The sequence below is a fragment of the Mesoplodon densirostris genome, chromosome 18 (assembly GCF_025265405.1).
Source record: "Mesoplodon densirostris isolate mMesDen1 chromosome 18, mMesDen1 primary haplotype, whole genome shotgun sequence".
NCBI classification, from domain to species: Eukaryota; Metazoa; Chordata; class Mammalia; order Artiodactyla; family Ziphiidae; genus Mesoplodon; species Mesoplodon densirostris.
In genome coordinates, this window is record NC_082678.1 from 7,296,667 (window position 1) to 7,322,097 (window position 25,431).

The 25,431-nt window shown below is 41.8% G+C and overlaps 1 protein-coding gene and 1 pseudogene across 5 annotated transcripts; one reads left to right on the forward strand and one right to left on the reverse strand.

The window, feature by feature from the left end:
* Window positions 1–16: 16 nt before the first annotated feature.
* Window positions 17–24,867, forward strand: NBR1 (NBR1 autophagy cargo receptor). 5 transcript variants are annotated; one of them, XM_060080781.1, is made up of 22 exons: window positions 17–130; window positions 2,801–2,911; window positions 5,507–5,569; window positions 6,286–6,304; window positions 7,093–7,115; window positions 12,782–12,976; window positions 13,308–13,382; window positions 13,887–14,101; window positions 14,586–14,753; window positions 15,417–15,626; window positions 16,272–16,431; window positions 16,526–16,816; window positions 17,639–17,788; window positions 18,281–18,356; window positions 18,884–18,994; window positions 19,251–19,415; window positions 19,644–19,721; window positions 20,658–21,078; window positions 21,840–21,934; window positions 22,626–22,683; window positions 23,442–23,547; window positions 24,661–24,867. In XM_060080781.1, exons 2-22 carry the CDS (start codon window positions 2,810–2,812, stop codon window positions 24,832–24,834), a joined length of 2,955 nt encoding a protein of 984 aa, XP_059936764.1. In that variant the 5' UTR covers window positions 17–130; window positions 2,801–2,809; the 3' UTR covers window positions 24,835–24,867. The 5 variants fall into 5 exon arrangements, with proteins under 5 accessions (XP_059936764.1, XP_059936765.1, XP_059936766.1 ...); XM_060080782.1 differs by having other exon boundaries at window positions 12,782–12,925; window positions 13,305–13,382; XM_060080783.1 differs by having other exon boundaries at window positions 12,782–12,925.
* Window positions 7,752–11,419, reverse strand: LOC132478418 (thyroid transcription factor 1-associated protein 26-like; annotated as a pseudogene).
* Window positions 24,868–25,431: the final 564 nt, after the last annotated feature.

The following is a 25,431-nucleotide window of genomic DNA, read 5'->3' on the forward strand; positions in this document are numbered from 1 at the left end:
AGAGACGCAGGGGACTAGGCCCTGTCTCTCTCCGCCATGTTAGATTCACCCCGCAGGGATAGCCCCTGAGCTGGCTGCGGACGGTTCTTGGACTGGTTTCGGGCAGGCGCCCCCCGGGGGCGGGAAGCTGGTAAGGAAGCAGTTGCGGTTACCTAGGGGTGGTGTCACGTCGCACTGAGAGGGCTTGGGGAAGTTCAAGGGAGGAAGCCTGCAAAGAAGAGGGGCGACTTTTTCCGTGTCTGGGGCCAGCCGATCTTTTCAGTGACCGGATGGGAGAGCTGTTCGTGTTCCGAGGGGCCAAGGGGGCGGATACCACCGGAGGGATGGCGGGTCCGTGGCTTAGAACGCCTGGCTTCTGCTGAAGGACGCCGAGACTCCCCAGCACAAAGAGGGCCTAGGCAAAGAAAACGAGAGAGAGTCTTCAGGGGTTGGTGATACTGTCTTGGGGACATGGAGTGCCAGGAAAAGATAAGTGGAAGACTAGGATGAAGTTTTCAAGGGAAAAAAAAAAAAAGACACTACCCACACAGCCTCCTACTCCCCCTCATCCCACTTTTGGGGAACCTCATAAGGAAGTCTCCTTGGTCAGGGACCTCTGGTATTGGAAAGGCACCGTTTTTCCTTTTTTATCGAACACGCAGCTTTCAGGTCACAAATTTTAACTCCAGGATAGCTTGTATAGGCCTCCGGTGGAGAAAGTAATCAAAGCTCAGGTTCCCAGGTCAGATTCATTAAAGGGATTTTTGATATCCTGGAAAAATCGACATAGAGGAAAAGCTGATCTATGCCAAGCAAAGATGAGCCAGTGGCATGAACTTAATATAGTGTCAATTAATGAAAACTGAAGGCCGAGGCCCCAGCTACCTGACTTTACTAACTACAGGGACAGAGGGTACTAACGATAGCTTTGGTATTTCCACAAGTTCAAGACTAATGCTCTTGCTGAAAGAATTTTCACATATAAGGCAAACAGAAATAGGCAGCTCTTTATGAAGACCTGGATATGGTCCAGCTAAACTAGAATCTCCCACTTCCTGTTTTCTCCTCACCAGCCAACCAGTTGGATGAGCTCCAAAGTATCTAAACTAATTTCCAACTGTGTAATTTGAGAAAAGGCAAAGAAGATTAGTTTCCATTAGACTTTAAAAAGTGTGGAAGTGTGTTTCTCAGAAGTTGAAAAGTGAGAATGTGTTTTAGAATATCCACTTTTGGCTGAGTGAATCAGTCACCTAATCTCCCTGATTTTTTGCCCAAGATTCTGGGGAGTTTCCAGGAGTTCTGTCCAAATTTTAAGGACTCCAAGAATTGCATTCCATATGAATGAAATACTAGATGTCAGCAGGATTGGTGCTGGAAACTATTTTGGTGGTGAACTTGGCTCTAGGTAGACACAAAGAATGGAAAATGTTGGAGGATGTTTGTCTTTGGATTAAAAAAAAAATCCCTGATCCTCAGAGAGTTCAAGATCGTTTTTAATGACAGTTGTATTGTTTCACAGGGCAGTTCGTTACACTGTGGAAAACAGGACTATTTCAGGCCTTGATTTATTATGATAATAACTTTTATATTTGAGTACCGTTTTCAAAGAAATAGCATACACATTTTTACTTGATCCTTATGATAACATTGTGAGGTTAGCAAAGCAGAGGTCTTAGACCTATTTTACAGATTAAGGAACTGAAGCTCGGAGGTTAAAAGACTTGCTCACACTTACATGGCTAGTAATGTGCCAGAGCTGTGTCTGGAACCCAACTCTTCTAAACCCCTGTGATCCCTCCCCTCATTACACTGTAAACTCCTGAGACTTAATCTTGTTCCTCTCCAATGTCCTGTGCCTAGAGCAGAACCTGGCTCTTTGTAGATGCTTAGTCAAGATTTACTGATGAATATGTTTTTTAAAAAACATACAAACATATTAAAAAGCTGGCCTTTTTCATTACAACTTACGTTTAGATTTAAACCAACTATTTTTTCATAAAGTCAAAAAAACAGTCTAACAACTCATAAGTAATCAATCCTTAAAATTCTTACCTTTTAGAGGTAAATATTCAATTATTTTATGGATGAAGTGAGTTTGGTTAAAACATTAGTTGACTACAGTCAATCCATATTGGGGGGATGGAAGGGTATAGATGAAATGAGGGTAGTTTCGAGTTGATCATTGTAGTTAGATGTTCACTACCCTCCACTTTAATGTATGTTTGAAATTCTCCATAAAAGAAAAAAAGTAGCCTACAAAAAAAACAAAACACATGAACTTCGATGAAGGTTGTTGAATGCTACCCCTGTATAGTTTCTTGGCGAGTGGTTCAGCCTCTAACTTGTTAAATGGATCTAATAGAGAGCCTTGGTTGCTCAATTTAGGAAAGGGCTGCTTTTCCAAGAAAAATATAGACCATCACTTTCAGGCTTTAGGAATGTAAATTCCCCAAGGGTGGAGACCTACATTTACTCATCTTGGTAACCTACTAGTAAATATGTAGCAGTAGGTATCTTTAATTAAGCAATCATTATAAAGTTCATAAAATCCTAAAGGATTTTACAAATGTTAGATGATTTCTGTGAATGTGGCCAAAATTTACATTCTCTCTGCAAACATATGGCAGTGAGATTTGTTTTAAACCACCCACTAGATTGTAAATAGCAAAAGAGCAGGGACATTATCTTCACACCCACTGCTGTGTCCTCCTAGCCTAGCCTGTATTAGGTCCTCACAAGTATTTGTTGAGTGAATGTTTATGCAGTTTATAGAACTCTTTCTAATGTGTTTTCTCTCTCTCACCCATCCTCTCTTCTCTAGCCCCACAGCATGGAACCACAGGTTACTCTAAATGTGACTTTTAAAAATGAAACTCAAAGCTTTCTAGTTTCTGATCCAGAAAATACAACTTGGGCTGATGTGGAAGCTATGGTGAGTGTTACTTTGTTTTGTTTCTCCATCCTTGAAGCATAAATATTTTTTCCAGAGGTAGCAATTTTTAGTTGTGCTTCCTAGCTGTAAAGTCTTTCATATTTACCATTTCTGGGCCTTTTGGAAAATTATTTTTGACAGGGGCTTGGGATTCGTATAGGAGATGTGCCCTGGTAGAGGAAACAAACAAATTCGTTCTGAGGAGTTTAGAAAGGAAAGGTAAATTTATTTTTTTAAGTGAGATAGGACTTAGAAATCCTGTTTATTTTAGAAACAGCCTGAGGAATGAATTGGTGTGGACTCCACCCTGAGGCCTGAGGTGAAGAGCAGATAGGTTACTGTGGTTTTTGAACCACCAAGGATATAATTTGTGTTTTGCAAGAGCTGATCGATTGCTTTTATTGCTAGGTCAGAGGATGAATATCTCAAAGTTGAGCAGGAAAAACTCGCAGGGGTGTTCAGATAGCAGCTCATCTATCACTTTCGTTGTTGTTTGTGCTTTTCCTCTTCTTGGTTTGCCCTTTGTACTCTTCTGTTTTTGTTTGATTTGCAGTAGTGAATGTTTTACTTCCTGTGTAACTGTGTTTGTCTAATGAAACTCTTTGGTAAAAACCTACTTTTACCTGGTTGGTAAAAACCTACTTTTCTCTGGTTATGTGTTATGGTAACCAAAAAGGAAAAGAAATGGTGGAGAGACCTCAAAAGATGATCTGGTCTCATCCTCTGTCTTCCAGGAAAAATATTTCCTTTATACTACCCTGGACAGATAGTTATCCAGAAAGTTGGATCTTGTTTGTCAAATGATCTGAAAATCAAACACAGCTATCTTTTTTTCCCTAGTAGTTAAATGAGCTGACAGCTTGCCTTTTTTCTTTATTGTAAATTTTAAATTATAAAAGTGTAACACATGCCCATTGTAAGAAGTGAAACAATCCAAACATATATAAAGAAAACGTTAACATCCCTCCACTCCCCACACCCTCCACCCGCTATTCTAGCCTCTTTGGGGGTAACCAGTGTTAATAGCCCTGAATGTATTTCCCACATTTTCCATGTTCATACAGTTATCATACCATACTGTGAACATTATTCTACAACTTGCTTTTTAAAAACAAAACAAAAAAAAAACAGGAGAAAAACAAGTAGTGGTTTACTAACATGCATACCTCCTGTATGCATGAGTGATACCCAGGAAAACTGAGTAACTCTACAGCTTGCTTTTTTTTAACCCAGCCTGTATTATAGACACAGTTCTCAATGAATAGACAAGGATCTAAGCTGTTGGTGGTGTTAATACAACAATTTAACCATCCCTTATTGAAAGATTGTTTTTAGGGTGTTTTGTGGTTTTTTTTCAATTGAGATATAGTTGACATATCACATTATATTAGTTTCAAGTATACAACGTAATGATTCTATGTTTGTGTGTATTGCAAAATGATCACCACAGTAAGTCTAGTTAATATTCATTACCACACACAGTTAAAATTTTTTTTTCTTGGGATGACATCTTTTAAGATCTATTCTTTTAGCAACTTACTTTCAAATATACAATATAGTACATATTATTAACTGTAGTCACTGTGCTGTACATTACATCCCCAGGACTTTATTTTATAACTGGAAGTGTGTACCTTTGACCACCTTTACCCATTTTATCCACCTCCCATTCCCTGCCTCTGGCAACCACCAATGTGTTCTCTGTATCTATGAGTTTATGAGTTGTTTATTTCTCTTTAAGATTCCACGGTAATGAGATTATACGGTAGTTCTCTGTCTGATTTATTTCAGTTAGCATAATGCCTCAATTTCCAAAAGGTTGGGGTTCTTTTTTTCCTTTTACCACTATAAAATAAACTACAGGAGATCCCTCTTTGTATATATAATGTATACACTGTTCTATAGGATAAAGTTTCCCAAAGTGAAATTAATGGGTCACCAAGCATGTGACTTTAAATTTTCATAGATACTACTACATGCTTTGCAGAACAATGGTAGGACCCCACAGAAGCACACGACAGTGCCCTGGATCTTTATCCACATTGGACGTCTTTGTTTTTGTTTTTGGCCGCAATGCGTGGCTTGCGGGATCTTAGTTCGCCAACCAGGGATTGAACCTGGGCCCTCGGCAGTGAAAGCCCGGAGTACTAACCACTGGACTGCCAGGGAATTCCTCAACATTGCATGTTACAGCTTTAAAAATTGTGTTGCCATTCTGTTGAGATGACATCTCATTGCTTTAATTTAGGTTGTTCTGACTACCATTAAGGTTAAACATCTTTTCATGTATTTGTTAGGCATATCTGATTTCTTCTGTGAAATTTCTGTAGATTTTGGCCCACTTTTACCAGTTAAGATCTTATGATTAGCAGTTGCTTCTTGTGTATTGCAGATATTAACCCTTTGTCTCTCGTGATTTGCAAATATTTTTCCCAGTCTATTGCTTGTCTTTTGACTTTGTTTTTTTTAACCATGTAAAATGTTTAATTTTTATGTACTGAAATATGTCAATCCTTTATTTTATGACTTCTAGGGTTCTATTACAACCTGCCTTTTTGATAACTTGATCATATAGTGTGTACATTTCATTTGCAGGTAAAAGTTTCATTTGATTTGAACACTATTCAAATAAAATACCTGGATGAGGAAAATGAAGAGGTAAAGTATATTATGGTACCCATGACCCGGTATCCAGAATAGGGATCTTATTTCTCAAGAGGGATGTGGAGCTCAAAAAGTTCAGAATAGTGTTTATCTCATTTGTGTAGGAGTTTAAACATATATGATAATTGCATGTTCTAAGCTGATTTGTGCCATCTGAGATGGAGTTGAGAAATAGGGAAGCGACATTGAAGAAGAAAATCTGAGAGATAACTTTTAAAACTGTATAGTGATCTTATGTTCAACTATATCACAAGCTGCTATTTAGTTTCTAGTAATAAAAATAATAATGACAAACCCTTATTGAGTGGTTACAATGTGTCAGACTAACAACAGTACTGTTATCATTATCTCTGTTTTACCCATGAGAAAACTGAGGCAAAGAGAGTTTAAGTAACTTGCCCAAAGGCACAAAAGCTTGGAAATAGCAGAGTAGGGTACTACTCATACCCTCTGATATACATACTTTATACCCTCCGGCTCCAGAGCCCAGGCTCCTAGCCACTGTATTATGCTGCTTCTTAACTACCTGAAATCAAGGAGGATATAATAGTTAAGCAGTAAAATTACTTAATTATTCACATTTAGTTCAGATACTGGAAAAGCTGAACACCTGACCTGAGGTTTTGTATCTGTCCTGTGAGGCTGGATATGCTGAATTGCTCGGTTGATGAGAGGTTTATAATTCACTGTTGCTTTTTTTCCTTTTACAGGTATCCATCAACAGTCAAGGTGAGTCCCTAAGAGAACCTATTCAGCTTTATTTAAAAGCCTTAATCTGATCATAGGCATTGGCATTTCCATTTACGTTCAAATCTTGTTGCAGTATTTATTTTAGAGTAGAATTTGGTATGCAATAAATGCACTCACTTACCCATAGGCATTAGTTACATAGGAGATCTTTATTTTTTAAGTTTTTTGTGTATAGGTTGGTGCCTTGATTGGACCCAAAGGACAGCTTTAATGAGAGGTTCTCTTACATTTAAGATGCTCATGTTTTGAAAAATATGTTTCCCAATTCAACACATTTAACTTGTTTTCCTGGTATCGCTTTTGTCCTTGACTTGGTATATATGTTAAAGTCAAGTTATAAATAAGATGGTTGGTTTTTGGGAGCATGGGGTGCATTTTCCCACAGGAGCAATGTTCTATTTGATGATGAGGTTCCCAGGCTCGCCCCCAGAAGCTTATTTTAACCAGCTGAAATGAGAGTATTAACACCATCTTTGAACTTCCTTGAGTCCTGAGCTTCACTAAGCCTAGTGTGAGGGAGCTGGATTGAGTTTTTGTAACTGGAAGACTCTAGTAGCAGAGAGAGGGATTTAAGGGGGAGAACTAATCTGCAGGTAGCTTCTATTTATGATGCGGTAAGAAGGGAATTTGTCAGCAAAAAGGTAGTAGCTGTTCATGTGTAAGGACTGTAAGCTAAGAATTCTTAAAAGTAAGAATTGTCTGTGCTTAATAGAATCTTCTGGGCTGGTAAAAAAAAAATCACAGTATGTATATTTTTGTCCTTCTAGGAGAATATGAAGAAGCACTTAAGGTAATGATCATTTCATCTTATTTTCAAATACTTTTAAAAATGTTTATGGACTAAAACTTGAGCCTGAATTCCATTAGCCATTGTGGAGAAACTAATGACTATAAACACAGCAAAACCCATTTTTAGGGAGACTACAATGAGTTCAGCATACCACGCAGCAAAAGGTACCTCCTAATATAAAGATTCTTTCCAGTATCATTGCATCTCATTGCTGGTCTTGATGCCACTGTACTGGCATTTCAAAATTGAAAGAACTCTCTGAAATGATGCTCTCTGGATCACATTTTTTTTATCTCCCTCCTTCATTTTGTTCCCTATCGAATGTTACACTATAATGTGGAAGAATTTAAGGTATAAACCATCCAGTTACAATCTCTTGTATGTCAGTGATGAATTAAGAGTATTCCTCGAGGTCCCTTATTTAAGGTGTGCTAAGCTGACCTTTCACTGACTATCCTTTTTGAACTTCTAATCCAGGCTGAGCCATTTTCCATAATCACTTTTTGTCTAGGGAGGGAAAGGCAAGATTTTTTTTTAAATCAGGAGCTGGATTTACCCTTCCTGGTTTTTGGTCAGAATTGCTATTCTGAGTGCCACTTGTTTCAAAAGTTTAGCCAATGTCTTCTTGGTTTTTACTCAGAAATCCTCATTTACCAGCCAGTCTCTTGGTTTTAGACATTCAGGCCCTTTCCTGGTTTCTCTTAGTTGAAATACCCGTCTCTGTTAGTAATTCTTCATGCTTCGTAATTTCCCTCTGCAGGACTTGGGATGTGTGTGTATATATAAGTATATAATATATATAAATATATATAATACTGATTTAAAAATCAGATTCTGCAACGTACATTTTTTTTAATCTGTACCAAAAATGTGTTTTCAGAGAAAATCTTATTTTCATACTCAGACTTTGTATTGTCACTCATTTGTATAAGTGCACTTCGTTACAGCACGGGCCCTGCCCCCACCATTTGGAAGTGTCACACACACACAAAAAGCCTGTACAAAAGACTGGCTTCCCTTCTTCCTGTGACCTTGACCTCTCCCACAACTTCCTAACACGTATTAATTTATGAAACTTTTTCTCAGTGCAGTTTTATTTTGCATGTCCACTGGATTACAAACTTTATTAAAAAATATAGAACAACAACAAAAAGAAATTTCCTTCTGCCCCAGTTTTCACATGGTCTTCCTAGTTCCTCTTTGCTTTTTTTTTTTTTTTTTTTTTTTTTTTTTTTTGCGGTATGCGGGCCTCTCACTGTTGTGGCCTCCCCCGTTGCGGAGCACAGGCTCCGGACGCGCAGGCTCCGGACGCGCAGGCTCCGGACGCGCAGGCTCAGCGGCCATGGCTCACGGGCCCAGCCGCTCCGCGGCATATGGGATCCTCCCAGACCGGGGCACGAACCCGTATCCCCTGCATCGGCAGGCGGACTCTCAACCACTTGCGCCACCAGGGAGGCCCTTTTTTTTTTAATTTATTTAATTTATTTATTTTTGGCTGTGTTGGGTCTTCGTTGCTGCACATGGTGTTTCTCTAGTTGCTGGAGTGGGGGCTACTGTTCGTTGTGGTGCGTGGGCTTCTCATTGCGGTGGCTTCTGAATTCTGAATTCCATTAGCCGTGTTATGGAGCACAGGCTCTAGGCGCTCGGGCTTCAGTAGTTGTGACTCGCGGGCTCTAGAGCACAGGCTCAGTAGTTGTGGTGCACGGGCTTAGTTGCTCCTCAGCGTGTGGGATCTTCCTGGACCAGGGCTCGAACCCGTGTCCCCTGCATTGGCAGGCGGATTCTTAACCACTGCGCCACAAGGGAAGCCCTTCCTCTTTGCTTTTAAGCTGTTCTAACATGATGTCTCCCAACACCCCTTTACTCTTCTCCAATCTTCTGGCTTTTCTTTTTCCATATTCAGAAGCTACAGTAGTTTCATTAAAAAAGTCATTTAAAAACTTCAGAATTCTTCTACATTTTTCACAGCCACTATTAGTTTACCTATTCTGTCAGAAATCTTGGGTCTCAGCAGTCTAGAGTTTATATAAGCCTGTCTTGCCCTAGGAAGCAAGACTTTTTCTACATACATTTTTTTCTGTAGTAACATATAATACTTAAAATTCCATGTTTATATTTTGACACAGTTCATTGTAATTGTTTCTTGAGCAATTTTTTCCACAGACTCTACCAAATATTTTAGAAAAAGCTTCTTGGTTTATGGTCTAGAATAGGAGTTGGCAAACTATAGCTGGAAAGCTGGCCATATATGTATATGTGTATGTGTGTATATATATATATATATATATTTAAAATTTTTTGTAAACATTGTATTTCATCTGAATTTAATATGATACAAAAGTATTATATGCTTGAACCTGTCACTCAAATAGAAGGTTCTTTCAGTTCTCCAGGCCAACCTTCTTTTAGAGGCAAATAAATAAGAAACAAATCACCTCACACCTGTCAGAATGGCTATCATCAGAAAGACCACAAATAACAAATGTTGGCGAGGATGTGGAGAAAAAGGAACACTTTTACACTGTTGGTGGGAGTGTAAATTGGGGTGGCCACTGTGGAAAACAGTATGGAGGTTCCTCAAGAAACTAAAAATAGAGCTACCATACGACCCAGCAATTCCACTCCAGAGTATATATCCAAAGAAAACAAAAACATTAATTTGAGAAGATATTTGTACCCCAGTGTTCATAGCAGCATTATTTACAATAACCAAGATATGGAAGCAACCTAAGTGTCCATCAACAGATGAATGGGTAAAGAAGATGTGTGTGTGTGTACACACACACACACACACACACACACACACTGGAATACTACTCAGCCATAAAAAAGAATGAACTTTTTCCATTTGCAACAACATGGATGTAACTTAGAGAAATAGGTCAGGGAGAGAGAGACAAGTATTGTATGTTATCACTTATATGTGGAATCTAAAAAGTAAAACAGGGACTTCCCTGGTGGTCCAGTGGCTAAGACTGCACTCCCAATGCAGGGGGCCCGGGTTTGATCCCTGGTTAGGGAACAGATCCCACACGGTGCAACTAAGATCTGGCTCAGCCAAATAAATAAATAAATAAATATTTTCAATAAATAAAATAAACTAGTGAATATAACATAAAGAAACAGACTCATAGATACAGAAAAGAAACTAGTGGTTACCAGTGGGGAGGGACAAGAAGGGTAGGGGATTAAGAGGTGCAAACTACTATATATAAAATAAATAAGCTCTAAGGATATATTTTACAGCATGGGGAATTTAGCCAATATTTTATAATTAAGAAAGGAAGAGAAATCACATTATATAGAGTATATATAGATAATTTGCTTTTACAAAAACAAAATATTTGGACATTTTATATTCAGTATAGCTTAGCAATCCAGTTTCTGTTGACAAATTTAGTTAACTGTTAGGAGGTATAGTACATATTCAAGAAAACTTAATAGCCCGCAGATATTTTAACCTTTAAGGATGACATGTCTGATTTAATTTTGTTTTGTTTTTAAAGAAGATACTGGTGGGAATCCCCTGGTGGTCCAGTGGTTAGGACTCCGAGCTTTCACGGCCGAGGTCATGGGTTCTGTATCTGGTTGGGGAACTAAGATCTCACAAGCCACGTGGTGTGGCCAAACAACAAAAAGAAGGTCATACTGGCCCTTTTTAATAGAGGCTTTGAGCTGCTTCTCTCTCTTTTTTCCTCCTAATTCTTGTTCTTTAACAGCATGCTTAGCTTGTACCTGTTCACGTCCTTCTTGTGCTGTTTGATTTGATGTTTTCTTTTTATTTTTCTTTGGAATAGCAAGAGAATTTACTCTTATGCTACATTGTTCTTCTGGCCGAGGCTGCTCAAAGCTGCAGTGTTCTTCAGACAAAGCCTGGTCAATACTCTATTGCTCTTCTGGCAAAGGTTCATCCACGTATTCTTACAAAGGCTGGTCAACTTGTTCTTCTGATAAGAACTGGTCAACTTTTCTAGGTGGCTTCCTGAGTCTTTCCTCTACATCTAAGTAGAGGTGTTTCAGATGATCAGGGTATAAACCTGTGAATTGCGATTCCTGTGAGGTTTGAGCCTTCATTTCCCGCTGTAGCAATTTCTTATAATTTTTCTGACTTTTTAGTTTTCTTCAAAATGTAAAGCCTTCCCTCGCGAACTTTCCCCACGAAGGCCTACAGATGGTTGATGGTTAGGTTGCCACGTGCTCTGTTTCACATTCTTATTTCTGAATCCTGCCAGTAAAACTCCTTTGTTGCGTGTCCCTAAAATCCCTGTCTGCCACCTTGCTGCCAACATCACCCTGGCCACATATTTTTATAAATAAAGTTTTATTAGAACACAGTCATGCCCATTCATCATGTATTGTCTGTGGCTACTTTTGTGCCACAATGGCAGAGTTGAGTAGTTGTGACAGAAACTGAATGGCCTGCAAGCCTAAAATATTTATTATGTGGCCCTTTAAGAAAGTTTCCTGGGTACTTTCTTGGTGGTCTGGTGGTTAAGACTTTGCCTTCCAATGCAGGGAGTGTGGGTTTGATCCCTGGTCAGGGAGCTAAGATCCCACATACCTCACAGCCAAAACACCAAAACATTAAAAAAATAGAAGCAATATTATAACAAATTCAATAAAGACTTTAAAAAAAAAACTAAAAGTTTGCTGAACAACAAGGATGTACTGTATAGCACAGGGAACTATATTCAGTGTCTTGTAATAACCTATAATGGGCAAGAATCTGAAAAAGAATATATATATATATATATATATATATATATATATATATATATATAATTGAATCACTTTGCTGTGTACCTGAATCATTGTAAATCAACTATACTTCAATTAAAAAATGAAAAAGCTTACTGATCCCTGACCTCAGATAATAGCTTTCAGACTTTTTGGACATGGAATGCTGTTTTTAAATGGAATCTTAAGAAGTCTAATGTGTGAAAATAGATAAAGGAAGAACAAATCTTGTCACTGGGTAACAAGTGGGAGGAGCTAGAACCCCACGGACTTGATCCCCTAATCTCTTCTTGGACGCTGGAGTACCTTCATGGAATCTCAAATGCTCCTTGAAGTAGAGTTTCCAAAATAGGATATTGAAGAAGATGCTCTTCAAAAAGAGGTGACCACTTAAGCATGCTTTCCAAAATACTATTCTTAGTGGGAAGGTAGACGCTTAACTTTGGACATAGCTTTAAGTTTCCTGGGTCTAGAATTGACTTTTGAAAAGTTGAAATTAGAATCCGTAAGTGGAGTCCTACATGAAAACCAGTTAATAGATGGTAACTAGACAAACTGTGGTGATTATTTCACAATGTATACAAATGTCAAATCATTATGTTGTAACCTGAAACTAATATATGTCAATTACACTTAAATTTTAAAAATTAAACAGAAAAGTAGTAACCCAATTAATGAAAACATCTCACCTAATGAAGAGCTACACTAAAACCCTTTTGTTTTTAACAAAACCATTCCTAGTTAACATTCTTGGCAAAGAAACAGCAGACTGTTAACATATTTGTCATTTGATTTAATAAAAGAAGCATGAATCCTGATATTTTCCAGCATATTTTACCACACCTCTTCTGTTCAGGTGTCTTTGAAATTTTATTTAGGAAAGGAGAATCACACAATATTGTTTTTAATTTCATAACGTATGCTCTCAGATGGCAGTTAAGCAGGGAAACCAACTGCAGATGCAAGTCCATGAAGGCTATCGTGTTGTCTACGAAGCCCCACCCCCAGTTGGAGCAGAAAAACGACCAGTTACAAGGACAGGGAAGAAGCCACTTGCACATTATTCTTCACTGGTGAGAGTCTTGGGATCAGACATGAAGACCCCAGAGGGGCCTGCAGCACAGGTACAAAGGGAATGGACTTGTCTCTGTGATCTTCTAACCTACGTTTCAGTGTCTCTAGTCTAAGGTTTGAGCTGTTCATCAAAGATTTGGGAGCTGTTGTGAATGTCTCTCTCTGACTTTTTGAAACTAGTAACAGTGGTTACTTCTGGAGAGGAGCATGAATAGGGTGACATAAAGACTTCGGTTTTTCCTATACTCTTTCATGCTCATTTTTTTTGACATCATATTTATATTATTTGGCAACAGAAACCTCAAAGTAATACATTTCAGGAGATTTACTTTAAACAGAAAAAGAAAAAAAACGATCTCCGATTGTGTTTACTTGCAGCAGTTTCCACCTGCTCCACGTGACGCAGACCAGCCTCAAGACAAGCCCCCAGACTGGTTCACAAGCTACCTAGAGACAGTGAGTGTTCTTTCTGGCTTGGGTTTTAGCGGCAGTGTTGGAACAGGTGGAATGTGGAAGAAACAGAAAGCTAAATCCAGATGGCTGCTGGCTCTGGTACAGGTGGATGAAGAGTAGTAGCTAATAACATCCAAACTAGAGCAGTTCCAGTCAAGAAAGTTCCTAGCTTTTGCAATAATGTACTAGAAAAAGGGGGGAGTTTAATTCTAAGGATGTAAGGGAAAGGGACAAATTTCTGCGCTTGAGAAGGAAGAGTTAGAAATTTACCCATCAGTGGATTGTTTGGTATTTGATTTGAACCAGTTTAGCTATGGAAGGAATAGACCTTTTTTTTTTTTTTTTTTTTGCTTCGTTTCTGTCCCTTCATTGAGTAGCTATTACCTGTTTATTATGCTCTTATGTTATACCAGAGATAGTGAGGTTTCAGGTCTATTTGATATTTTCATGCCTTTTTCCAATCTTGGAACTGAGGGGTTTTCTCCCCCCGTCTTCTCTGTATTCTAGTTCAGAGAGCAAGTGGTTAAAGAAACGGTTGAGAAGCTTGAACAGAAATTACGTGAGAAGCTTATCCTCCAGAATCCATCCTTGGGTTCCTGTCCTTCAGAAGTCTCAATGCCTATTTCAGAGGAAACACTGTTTTTGCCAGAAAACCAGTTCAACTGGCATATTGCTTGCAGCAGCTGCCAAAGGAGGATCGTTGGTGTGCGCTACCAGTGCAGGTAAAGCAGTAACTTGGCAATGAATAGCTCTTAGTAGAACTTAGAGTAGGTGGGCCTTCTAGCATTCAGGAGGTAAAGGGTGTGCTCACCTCTGAGTGTCATCCATAGCAGCTCTGGATTGGAAACAAGCTACTCTTCACCCACAAGAGAAGATAAGCATTTGAAGGGTATTCAGGTTGTGGTGTTCATATATACTTTTGAATTAAAAGAGCCAAAATTAAGTTCCCCAAAACAAAATTGGATCCCCAAGGATTATCTCCATATTCCAAATGCTTTCATATCTCGTTTTCTCCCATAGATTGTCCTTTGAAATAGATACAGGTGAAGTGTTATTATCCTCATTTTATTCATGAGGATTGAGACATGGCATGGATGGGTGATGTGCTCAGGTTCCCACCTAGCTGTTAATAGAGCAAATAAGGAAGTCTGGGTCCCTATCGCCCAACCTCAGGTACTTCCCACTGTTCCTTTCTTTTCTTCACAGCCTCTGCCCGTCCTACAATATCTGTGAAGATTGTGAATCGGGGCCATATGCCCACGACTCCAACCATGTCCTGCTGAAGTTGCGGAGACCTGTTGTGGGCTCCTCTGAACCCTTCTCCCACTCGAGGTTCTCTACCCCTCGTCTTCCTGCTGCTCTGGAACAGGCCAGGTAAAACCATATGTGCATGGGCTGCTTGTCCTCTGTTTGGTTTCTTGGTTTTGGTGACAGGGTGTGAATCACAAGACTACAAATAGTCTCCTAGGAAATCCCTGGCTGTCCAGTGGTTAGAACTCCACGCTTTCACAGCAGGGGGCACAGGTTCGATCCCTGGTCGAGCAGCTAAGGCCCCACATGCCGCATGGCGCAGCCAAAAACAAAACAAAAAAACAAATAGTCTCCTTAGTTCCCACTCCTTTCCAGTTGATGTGCAATGATGGGGATAATTATCCTCCAAAGCTAATGAGATGGAAGTGAGAACTACAGAAAGAAATTAAGAAACTAACCTAGAAGCTGACGCTGATGGAGACCACAAGTGACTCAAAATAGCTTCAAGATTTTTAAAATATTTATTCATTGATTTATTTAGGCTGCACCGGGTCTTAGTTGTGGCACTCAGGATCTTCACTGTGGCGTGTGGGATTTTTTTTTTTTTTTTTTTTTTTTTTTTTGTGGCATGCATGCGGGATCTAGTTCCCCAACCAGGGATTGAACCCGAGCCCCCTGCATAGGGAGCGCAGAGTCTTACCCACTGGACCACCAGGGAAGTTCCTGAATAGCTTCAAGATTTGTTTGTGAGATTTGTTTTTTAAGACTGTGTTTTTTATCTCACAGGCTCCAGAAACAGGTTGACAAGAGCTTTCTTAAAGCAGAAAAGCAAAGGTTGCGAGCTGAGAAGAAACAGCGTAAAGCAGAGGTCAAGGAACTTAAAAAGCAGCTTAAACTCCACAGGAAGATTCATCTGTGGAATTCGATCCATGGGCTCCAGAGCCCCAAGTCTCCTTCGGGCCGACCCGAGAGCCTGCTGCAGTCTAACACCCCAATGTAAGCCCAGGGCCAGGGCGGGAGCCAGGACTTTAGGTCCAGCCGTCTAAAACTGGAACTGAAGCCTACTTCTGTCTTATATATCGGTAACCCATAACACCCAAACCCTTAAAACTTCCCATTTTCCGATCCTAGTGTTCTTAAAGGGTGGTTTGGTAGTTATCTTTGACACTTGCTTTGTTGCCTTCTTCAGAAAAACAGAAACCAGGAAGGTTCAGAAACTGGCTGGTGTGACCTCTCTTCACTGGAGGCAGTCTGGATTTGAAGCAAAAGAAGCAAATATTTTAAGAGCCCAACTCTTTAGTTAATTTATGGACCCTTTTAGTTATCCTCCCCATAGTTTTTTAGCTTAGGAGTCAGGTCCCCTTGGGTTTTTTTTTGTTTTTTGAGGTTGTTTTTTGGGGTTGTTTTTGGCGTGCGGGATCTTAGTTCCCCAATCAGGGATTGAACCCACACCCCCTGCAGTGCAAGCACGGAGTCCTAACCGCTGGACTGCCAGGGGATTCCCATTGTTATTATTATTTTTAAGTCAAGTGCATTGGTACATCCTCCAGGGTCACTGTCTGCGTCTCAAACCACAGTATTGGGTATTCAGAAGACATCACACCCAGCAGCAAGTGATTAAATATTTGAATTTCTGTTCAGGCTCCCTTTGCAGCCCTGTGCCTCAGTTATGCCAACCCTCAGTGCAGCATTTGTGGATGAGAATTTGCCTGATGGGACTCACCTCCAGCCAGGAACCAAATTTATCAAACACTGGAGGATGAAAAATACAGGAAATGTAAAGTGGAGTACAGACACAAAGGTATTTTTCCCCACAAAACGTGAAGATGAAGTGATTTGAGGTGGCAGTGTGTTTAACTGACAGGCTTTCTTTCTCTTGTCACTATTCTTTTCAGCTCAAGTTCATGTGGGGAAACCTGACTTTGGCTTCTACAGCGAAGAAGGATGTTTTGGTTCCCTGCCTAAAGGCTGGCCATGTGGGAGTTGTGTCTGTGGAGTTCATTGCCCCAACCCTGGAGGGAACATACACTTCCCATTGGCGTCTTTCTCACAAAGGCCAGCAGTTTGGGCCTCGGGTCTGGTGCAGTATCATAGTGGATCCTTTCCCCTCCACAGAGAGCCCTGATAACATTGAAAAGAGCATGATCAGCTCAAGCAAAGGTGATAATCTCACCTGCCAGCAAGAGGTGAGCATTGGAAGGGTGACTAAAACCAAAAGAGCCCACTCACAGCTGGTGGTTCTTCCAGAAGTCTGGAGAAGCCAGCTTCTCCCCTCCTTCGAACACATCGTGTGCTTATATTGGGCCTAGTCCTCAGGGGCTTTGTTTGCATGTCCTTCGCATCTTGGTGCAGGCGTCCTTCAGTGCTTTTGTATCTCTGTAGTGATGTGTGGCCAGCCTCTGTGCTGCATGAGGAAAGCAGAGCTGCCTGGCCTGTGGACCTGCTGAGCCGATGCCTTTGCTGCTTAACAGTCATCTCTCCTGTATATCCCTTGTGTATGTTTCCTAAATACTAATGAAGTCTTACCCTGGTTGTTACTTGGTGCACAGTTTTTTAAGGCAGCTTCCCTGTTTACTACTTAAATTTAGTTACCCAGTGTTAATGTCCTGGTTTTGACTGTTGTTTTTATGGTTAATCTAAGCTATTGTCATTAGGGGAAGCTAGGTGAAGGGGGTAATTAGTAAACTCTCTGTACTGTTCTTGTAACTTTTCTATAAGTCTAAAATTATAACAAAACAAAAAGTTTTTGCACAGGCTCCGGACGCGCAGGCTCAGTAGCCATGGCTCACGGACCCAGCCACTCCGCGGCATGTGGGATCTTCCCAGACCGGGGCATGAAACCGTGTCCCCTGCATCGGCAGGTGGACTCTCAACCACTGCGCCACCAGGGAAGCCCAACAAAAAGTTGTAATACATGCAGTGCTTTTGTTTTTAGGGAGGCAGCCGTCAGTTTGCCTTTTGAGTTCTGTTGAGGGCCTAAAATGTGTCCCAATGGTTTCTCTCCATAGGAAGCTCTTCTTCCGGCTAAAGAAGAAATTCCACCTGGTGAAACAACTGAGCAGACAGAAGGGACAGGAACCTGCCTCCCACAGAAGGCCCAAAATGCTGCCAGCGAGAGGGAGCTCTACATCCCATCTGTGGACCTTCTGACTGCCCAGGTGGAAGATTGAGCACTTTGAGGGGCGAGGGACAGAAAGCCCTGGGGAAAGAGTTCTTAACTTGTTGAAGAAAAGGCAGTAGAGCCATAGGTGGTGCCCAGGAAGTTAGAGATATGCCCACTCTGATCTAGTCAGATGCACTGAATGGCAAAATCATCACCAGTGGAAGCAGGCTTCTAAACTAAATGTTTCGTCTTCGAATTGGGAACTTATCTTGTGCTTCCCACAACTTCCCTCTAGTTGCCTCTTCTTTTCTGCCTAACTGGTTCACCTTCACCCCCATTGCATTTGCTCTCTTTCCTGCCATTTGGTTATTTGAATGCTTACTTCCCATTTAACTCTTTTTGTTTTCACTTGACTGAGGTGAGGCATGAATTTGAACAGAGTTGAATCTGGAATGATACAGAACTCAGTGGCCTGCAGGACCCATCAAGACAAAACGTGGCTCTAGCGTGTGCTGCGAGTAGCCTAACCTTGCGCCTTTTTTTTCAGGACCTGCTGTCCTTTGAGCTGTTGGATATAAATATTGTCCAAGAGTTGGAGAGAGTGCCCCACAACACCCCTGTGGGTAAGAATGTCGCTCGGTCCACCTTGTTTATTTTATTAACAGGCCCCAAAATACTGCAGCCCTGACTCTAGTAGTTAGTATTTTATTCTGAGGAAATAGTTGGCAAGGATTTCTCCCACAGTGTGATATTAAAACTGCACCCATTGGTTCATTTTCCTTCCTCTCCCTGTTGTCAGAGGCAACAATACCAGTTTGTGCAAAGTTTCCCCACCATAAAGGGACCCTCTTCTCCATTTTTCTCTGGATATTTGTGTCCCTTTGTTCCTTTGCATTCATGGCTCTGTGTCTTGGCCATGGTCTTCCAAAGCCAAACAACCGTTTGTGATCCTTCCTGCATTGATGGATCTGTCTGAGATACTTGTGTGCCTAATGGTCTGGAGAAATTCTTTAGATCGCCTTGAAGTGTACCTGGATTTATTTTAGCCATGCAGGAGGCAAGAAGCCCATGAGTTGCTGCTTCTGGACACTGACTGTTGATGATGTGATGCTTTTTCGTGGTTGATGGTTCTCCTGTCTTCATTCTCCAGATATGACTCCCTGCATGTCTCCTCTGCCACATGACAGTCCTTTAATAGAGAAGCCAGGCTTGGGGCAGATACAGGAAGAGAGTGAAGGGGCGGGATTTAAAGAACTTCCTGGTAAGGGGTTAAATATTTGTAAAGTATCTGCATCCCCCCTTCCATACCACACCCTGTTGTTACACGTACCCCCTACTAACCTTACCTTGCTGTGTGAGTGGGTTTTCTGTAGGATCTCATTTTTTGAAGTCTCCTCACCTTCACATGGCACCGATAGCCGCTATTCCTTGGCATCGCATCAGCATGGGTACATGACTGGAGAAAGATCTTCAACACTGTAAACACCAATTGCAGACAAAGTTCATGTCTTTTTCAGATTCCACAGTGTCAGTAAAGAAGAGGGCTGAGAACATTTCTTCAGTGGAGGAAGCAGAAGATGACCTGAGTGGGACCCAGTTCGTGTGTGAGACTGTAATCCGATCCCTTACCTTGGATGCTGCCCCGGATCACAAACCACCTTGCAGACAGAAGTCCACGCACAGTGAGTGTCCCTGAATTCCGCCCCCCCACACTGAGGTGACGCCTGACTGGTGACTGCCAGACCTGAGCAGACAGAAGTGCTCTTCCTTACTGAGAGTGGAGATCGCGGGATCTTTGTTAGAATTCGGATCATGGTGGTTTCTTTGGGCTCCACATGTGCTGCCTGACCATTTTATTTATAGCATCAGGAGCAAAGCACCCACCATGACTCATTTCTGTACTTCTTCAGGGGCAGAATTTCAGTTACACGCCACAGAGGAACAGCAGCCTGTTGTGCTGCCTGGATTCTGCAGTAAGGAGTCTTCTTGTAAGTTGACAGAGCCCCTCAGCAGAGACCCCCCCACTGGCAGCTGAGTTGTCTCCTTTCTCCAAGGGCAGCAGTCGGGAAATAGTGGGCAGAAACAAGAGCACCAGACTAAGTTTCTCAAGGTTAAATTCCGCTGTAATAAATCTCTTTGTGGCAGAAATTTCTAGATGTCAGATAGGTAGAACCACTGTCATGTATTTCAAGTACTATCCAAAAACTCAAATTCTACTACATCAAAATAATGTGAAAAAATGTCTTGTGTTTATTATAGTGAAATTTGACCTATACCTTTAAGCATGATTTATCTCACTTTTTCATTTATATATCTATATTTAAACTGTATATTTTTAAAAATATATGTATTTCCTCACACATACTTGTGTACAAATGCATAACAAAAAAGTCTGGAAGGACTTACGCCACAATGTTCACAGTAGTTATCTCTGATAAGATTATAGGTACTTTTTTATTTCTTTTTTTTTTCCTCATCCATGTTTGCCAATTTTCTATCATGACTACTCATTACTTTGCAAAGAAGAGGAGGAAAGTAGTCATACTTTAGTATTTACCACCAAACATTTTCTCTTCTTATAGCACTGTTAGCTAGTATATCAGTTTTGATTTGAACCCCTCTCAGTATGTTAACCGTCACGTGAAGAGGAACAGGGATGAGGCCTCCTTGTTTTAAGATTCATAGTGTTCTCAGAAGCCTCGATGTTTCTGCCAATGTTGTTTTTGTGAACTTTGGTTCTGTTTGGCTTTGCGTAGGTTTAGAGTATGGCCATGACTGTGGTTTCAGCAGCCCTTCCCTCTGGTTTGCCCCCGTCCTCTGGGTTTCATAATTATAGCTCATGACCTACAAGGCTTGGTGGGGTAAGGGTAGCACAGGGGCTGCTTTTAGCTTATACCTTAAAGTTGGTTGCTTTCATCCTTTAGTGAAATTTGCCCCACCCGAAGAGGGACCACTTGGAGACAAGAGGGAAGAGGTGGTCCGTATTGTTGAAGAAGAAGCTGTCATGGAGGAGGAGGAGGAGGAGCTCAAAGATGAAGTTCAGAGTCAGTCTTCTGCTTCTTCGGAGGATTACATCATCATCCTGCCCGAGTGCTTTGACACCAGCCGCCCCCTGGGGGACTCCATGTACAGCTCTGCCCTCTCACAGCCAGGCCTGGAGCGAGCGGCTGAAGGCGAGCCTGGGGTTGAGGCTGGGCAGGAACCAGTCGAGGCTGGGGAGAGACCCCCTGGAGGGGAGAACCAGCCACAGGGGCACAGCATCAATGACATCCTTATGACCTCACAGACTCTGGACACAGTGCCCCTGACCCCAGAGGTGGTAGGGCCTCCGCCACGGCTGCCCAGGTATCATCCACACCCCGCTCTGCTGGGCTGTTCTCCAGAGGTGGAATAAAGAGAGAGGACTCAACCTGATCTCAAAACCTGTTTCCTTGTCAGCAAGGGAAGAGTCTATTTCCCGTAGTAAAGTCTGATGAATAAACGTTGTACTTCCCAGTATTTGTGTATTCTCGATTTAAAGAAATACTTGTTTCAGTTAACCTTAATTATCTGAGTATAATCTTATCTACTTACGTTTTGATCATTCAGAGCCAGTTTTTAAACACAAACATCCCTTCCTCCCTGTCCTGTTGACTCATGGGCAAAGGCAGCAAAAACTCATTCTCATTCTAATCCAAACAAAATAGAATAAGAAGTTTAATCTGTTATGGAAACAACTATACTTCAAAACCAGATAGAAGTTACTGTTTTTCTCTACTGGTTCTGTCTGTATCACTGCTCTCTCACAGTATGGAAAATGGTGGAGCCTTGACTATAATTTAAAACATTCTCCCAGGGAGCTAGATATTTTCTTTTATCAGTACCACTTGATACAGGGGGAAGTGACCAGACTGAAGCCAGTCTTTCTAGCTTGACTGTGGCTGAAGAGGAAAACCAGAAGAAGAATGAGTGCTTCTCACCTGATCCCTAAATTTAGACATGTGATCTGGATCAGAAAAGTGAAGCCTGTCTAGAGAATTTGGCACTGCTGTGCTCTGTTTACTGTTTCTCCACAGTTACTGTAAGCGCCTTTTCAACTTACTTTCAATATTGTGTCTTTCTGAAAGGAGTCCTCCGTATGCACAGCAGCATGGTTCCCCAGGAGTGGATTTACCAGTTACCGTACCAGAAGTTTTTTCAGTCCCTGATCAGAGCAGAGGAGGTAATGACCAGCCTGAGCTTTCTCTTTTTCTGTGCTCCTTTCTAATGGAAGCAGGTATAAGTAGGCGCTCTATCTTTGTGATTCTTGGCAGTTTTTAGAAACGTGCCCTTTGACTTTTTCTGTGCTCCTGCCTCATACTCTTTCTGTTCTATCTTCTAGCTTAATATTTATTGAACGAGATCCCATAGAGGTTGGCATTGTGCTATAGTGGAAAGAACACAGGCTTTGGGGCCAGACTAGTCTAGGCTCCAGCCTCGGCTCCACCTTTCTTCACCGTGTGACCTTGCCGTGGTTCAGCAGGGTTCTAAGACCTAAAGGTCTGTTTCCTTATCTACAAAATAAAGAGAATAGCACTTTGAAGTTGTGAGTAGACCCTCAAAGTCGCTTTCCTCTCGTCCTCAAAAAACAAAACCTGAAAGTACTGAAGAACTAATGAACTATTGTGATAGGATTATAGAATTAATTTTTCTGATGCACTAAACACTCACCTTGCATTGCATTCTGGACAGTTTTCTTTAACATTTACTTAAACCACCTGCAAAATTTCTCAAATATTTAAAAAGGAAAAAAAAAAAAGACTTTAAACATTGCAATCAGATTGCCACCTGCCTCAAAAATAGCCTTGCAGTGAGTTAGGAAACACCAGGTGTTTATGGATGCCGCATCTAACCAACAGCTCTTTTGCTTTTAGAGCTCAGAGGCTCATCAGGACTTGTAAACAGCAGACAGAGGAGCTATGACCACTCAAGGTAACGGGGCCGCCTTGTGCAGCCTCTCCTTCAGAAGCAGATGGATATCCTAGTACTGCCTCCGCTTACACGAGCCTCTCAGAGCATGTGCCACCTGCCGAGAGCGGAGAAGGAGAGCCCGCATTCCTTCCTGTTCTTATTTGTCCTAAAGCTTGTGAGCAACACTGAGCAGAGGGCTAATGGTGATGTTTAGTAAGAGTGTTCACATCCCAGACCAGGAGGAAGTTCCCTCAGATTCAACCCCGGCTTAGTACCAGAGAAGAAGGCAGGAAGGCCCAGCCCGCTGTGCATCTTTATAACGTTTCCTTAGACACACCTGCCTCTCTGCTCCCAGTCATCTCAGAGCAGTGTCACGGCGGGCTCCTCCCTACGTACAGCGTTCAGAAAATCACCTTTCCTTTGGGAGGTGTTTCCTCTGAGATGAGAACTGAGCGTGCAGACTGCCAGTACCCCGGTGTGCTGCTGAGCACATTAGTTTCCAGCTGGGGCCGAAAGCTGGCATGCTAACCAGGGTGATGTGCTTTCTGCAGTGCCCATACCTTGCAGCAAGCAGTAAGAGCTGGGCCCGACGTCAAGCCCAGATTTGTAGCTAGAAAACTGATAGGAAAATAGTCACACTTTCCTTTTACATCTGATTCTTTTCTCAGGGAAATCTCATTTTCTTCCCTGGATTAGAGCCCGGATTATCCGTAGGAAGATAAGGATTCCTAAAGAAACGACTGTTTCTTTAGGGAGACATTTGGCTTTCCCCCCCGCAGGCACCACCATGGGAGCAGCATTGCTGGAGGGCTGGTGAAGGGGGCTTTGTCTGTTGCCGCCTCTGCATACAAGGCCTTGTTTGCCGGACCACCGGTCACTGCACAGGTCAGTGTATGTTTTATTTTCCTGAACCGAAGCCAAGTCACCAGTGAAAACAGTGGCGTCTGCCTGGGTTGGAGAGAGTAGCATGGCATCATAGCAAGCATGAGCTTTAAGTTTAGTCTTTAACACACAACTCTGCCACTTTCCAGCGGTATGACTTGGGCTGAGTTACTTAAGGGAAGAAAGAAAAAAGACCTAATGTTGGTCGCGGACCTACTGTGTGGGGGGTCGCTCTCCCAGGTGCCAGCACAACAAGGTGACTCGGACACCAGTTCCTGCCCAGAGACAGTGGGAAATAAGCAGACGGACATTTATCTGTGAAACTTTTGAAAATTGCAAAGCACTATAGAATTTAAAGAATCTTCCATTCAATTAAGAAAAAAAAAACAAAAACGTTTATTGTGCAGCGTGAGATGCTGTGCCAGTGTTCTCAGACCAGTGGAACACCTCAGCCTGGTGTCGGCCCCATGGTGGGGCCAGGGAAGGCGTCCTGGTAGATGACGCCTGAGCTCAGTCCTAAAGGACAAAATGAGTGTGTGCCAGGAGAGAGGGTTAGAGAGGGCACTGTAGACAGAGTAGCCAGTACAGAGACTTGGAAATGTGAACCTGGAGGGTGAATTTGTGCCAAGCAGAGAAAAGACCAATGATGTAGGTGGGATGCTGTGTTAAGTGATTTTGGATTTTATTTTTAAGACCCGTGGGAGGGACTTCCCTGGTGGTCCAGTGGTTAAGGCTCACGCTGGCTATACTTTCTTCCCGTTTCCCATACTTTCTTCCAATTACCATCTCTTCTCTTGCGTCTTCTTGCCCCATCGTCATGATTGCCTTTAACTTCACAGGGTTTCCAGAGTTTGTTAGCATCTTTTCCTTCATCTCGTTCTAAAGACAGTTCACTAGTCACGTGGTTGAGGGTGCAGACATACCTAATCCAAAGCAGGGCCTTCGCAGTCCTTCTTATCCCCTCAGAAGACCCATCAGTATTGGGTGGACAGGAGTGCCGTAGCCTTGCACCTGATTACCTAGTCTTTTGAGTAAATCTGGAAGATGAGTATGCCTTAACAAGATAAACACAGATGGTACAAAAAACGTTGTTCTGCTTTTCTTGACTCTACACAGCCACTAGTTTCCGAAGATCAGACAGCAGCCCTGATGTCCCATCTCTTTGAAATGGGCTTCTGTGACAGGCAGCTAAACCTAAGGCTGCTGAAGAAACACAATTACAACATCCTGCAGGTTGTGACAGAACTCCTCCAGATCAACAACAACGACTGGTATAGCCACCGCTACTGAGGAGTGACCTCGTATTAAACAACTTTGCCTGCTGCTCAGAGACGATCTTTATTCTGTTCTGGGGGAGTGGGGTGGAGGCCCTTGCTTGTTTTTTAATCTGATGAACCTACCTAGAGCCCGTCGTTGAACGATCAAGACAATACCTGCCTTGCGGTATTTTTTTGGAGCAAATGAAAGGCCAGAACTTAAATCTTCACGTTACACATTAGATGAATCGTAGGAAGAGCATTTTTCAATTGATCTGGATAAAACTCTTCTCCGTTTTAGCGCATTGAAAAGTGCAACTTAAACTTCCTATAGAGGCATTTTTCTTCCTGCTTGTATTGAAGTTGAGTATTTTTCTTTGCTTAATGTGGATGTTTTTAATGAGGGTATCTGTTAATTGTCAGTTTATAAAAGAAATTAACCTTGGAAGTTGTTTTCCAGAATTATTCTCATAATTTTTCTAACCTGTCCCAAGCTTCATAGCTGTGTGGTATTAAAATAACAGCCAGGGCGCGATGGGAGTTTTGTTCCTCTTCCCTTCTCAGGGAGAAAGTCGTTCCCCTGCAGGTCTTAGTAACCGGCACTGTTGTTTTTCAAAAGAGCCCCAGTGAT

Bases quoted from the DNA above. Each gene is read 5' to 3' on its own strand.
- NBR1 (XM_060080780.1), top strand. From the start codon at position 2,810: ATGGAACCACAGGTTACTCTAAATGTGACTTTTAAAAATGAAACTCAA. The intron at 21,935-22,625 runs GTAATGACCAGC...TTTTGCTTTTAG, and splicing joins CCCTGATCAGAGCAGAGGAG to AGCTCAGAGGCTCATCAGGA. The intron at 22,684-23,441 runs GTAACGGGGCCG...TCCCCCCCGCAG, and splicing joins AGGAGCTATGACCACTCAAG to GCACCACCATGGGAGCAGCA.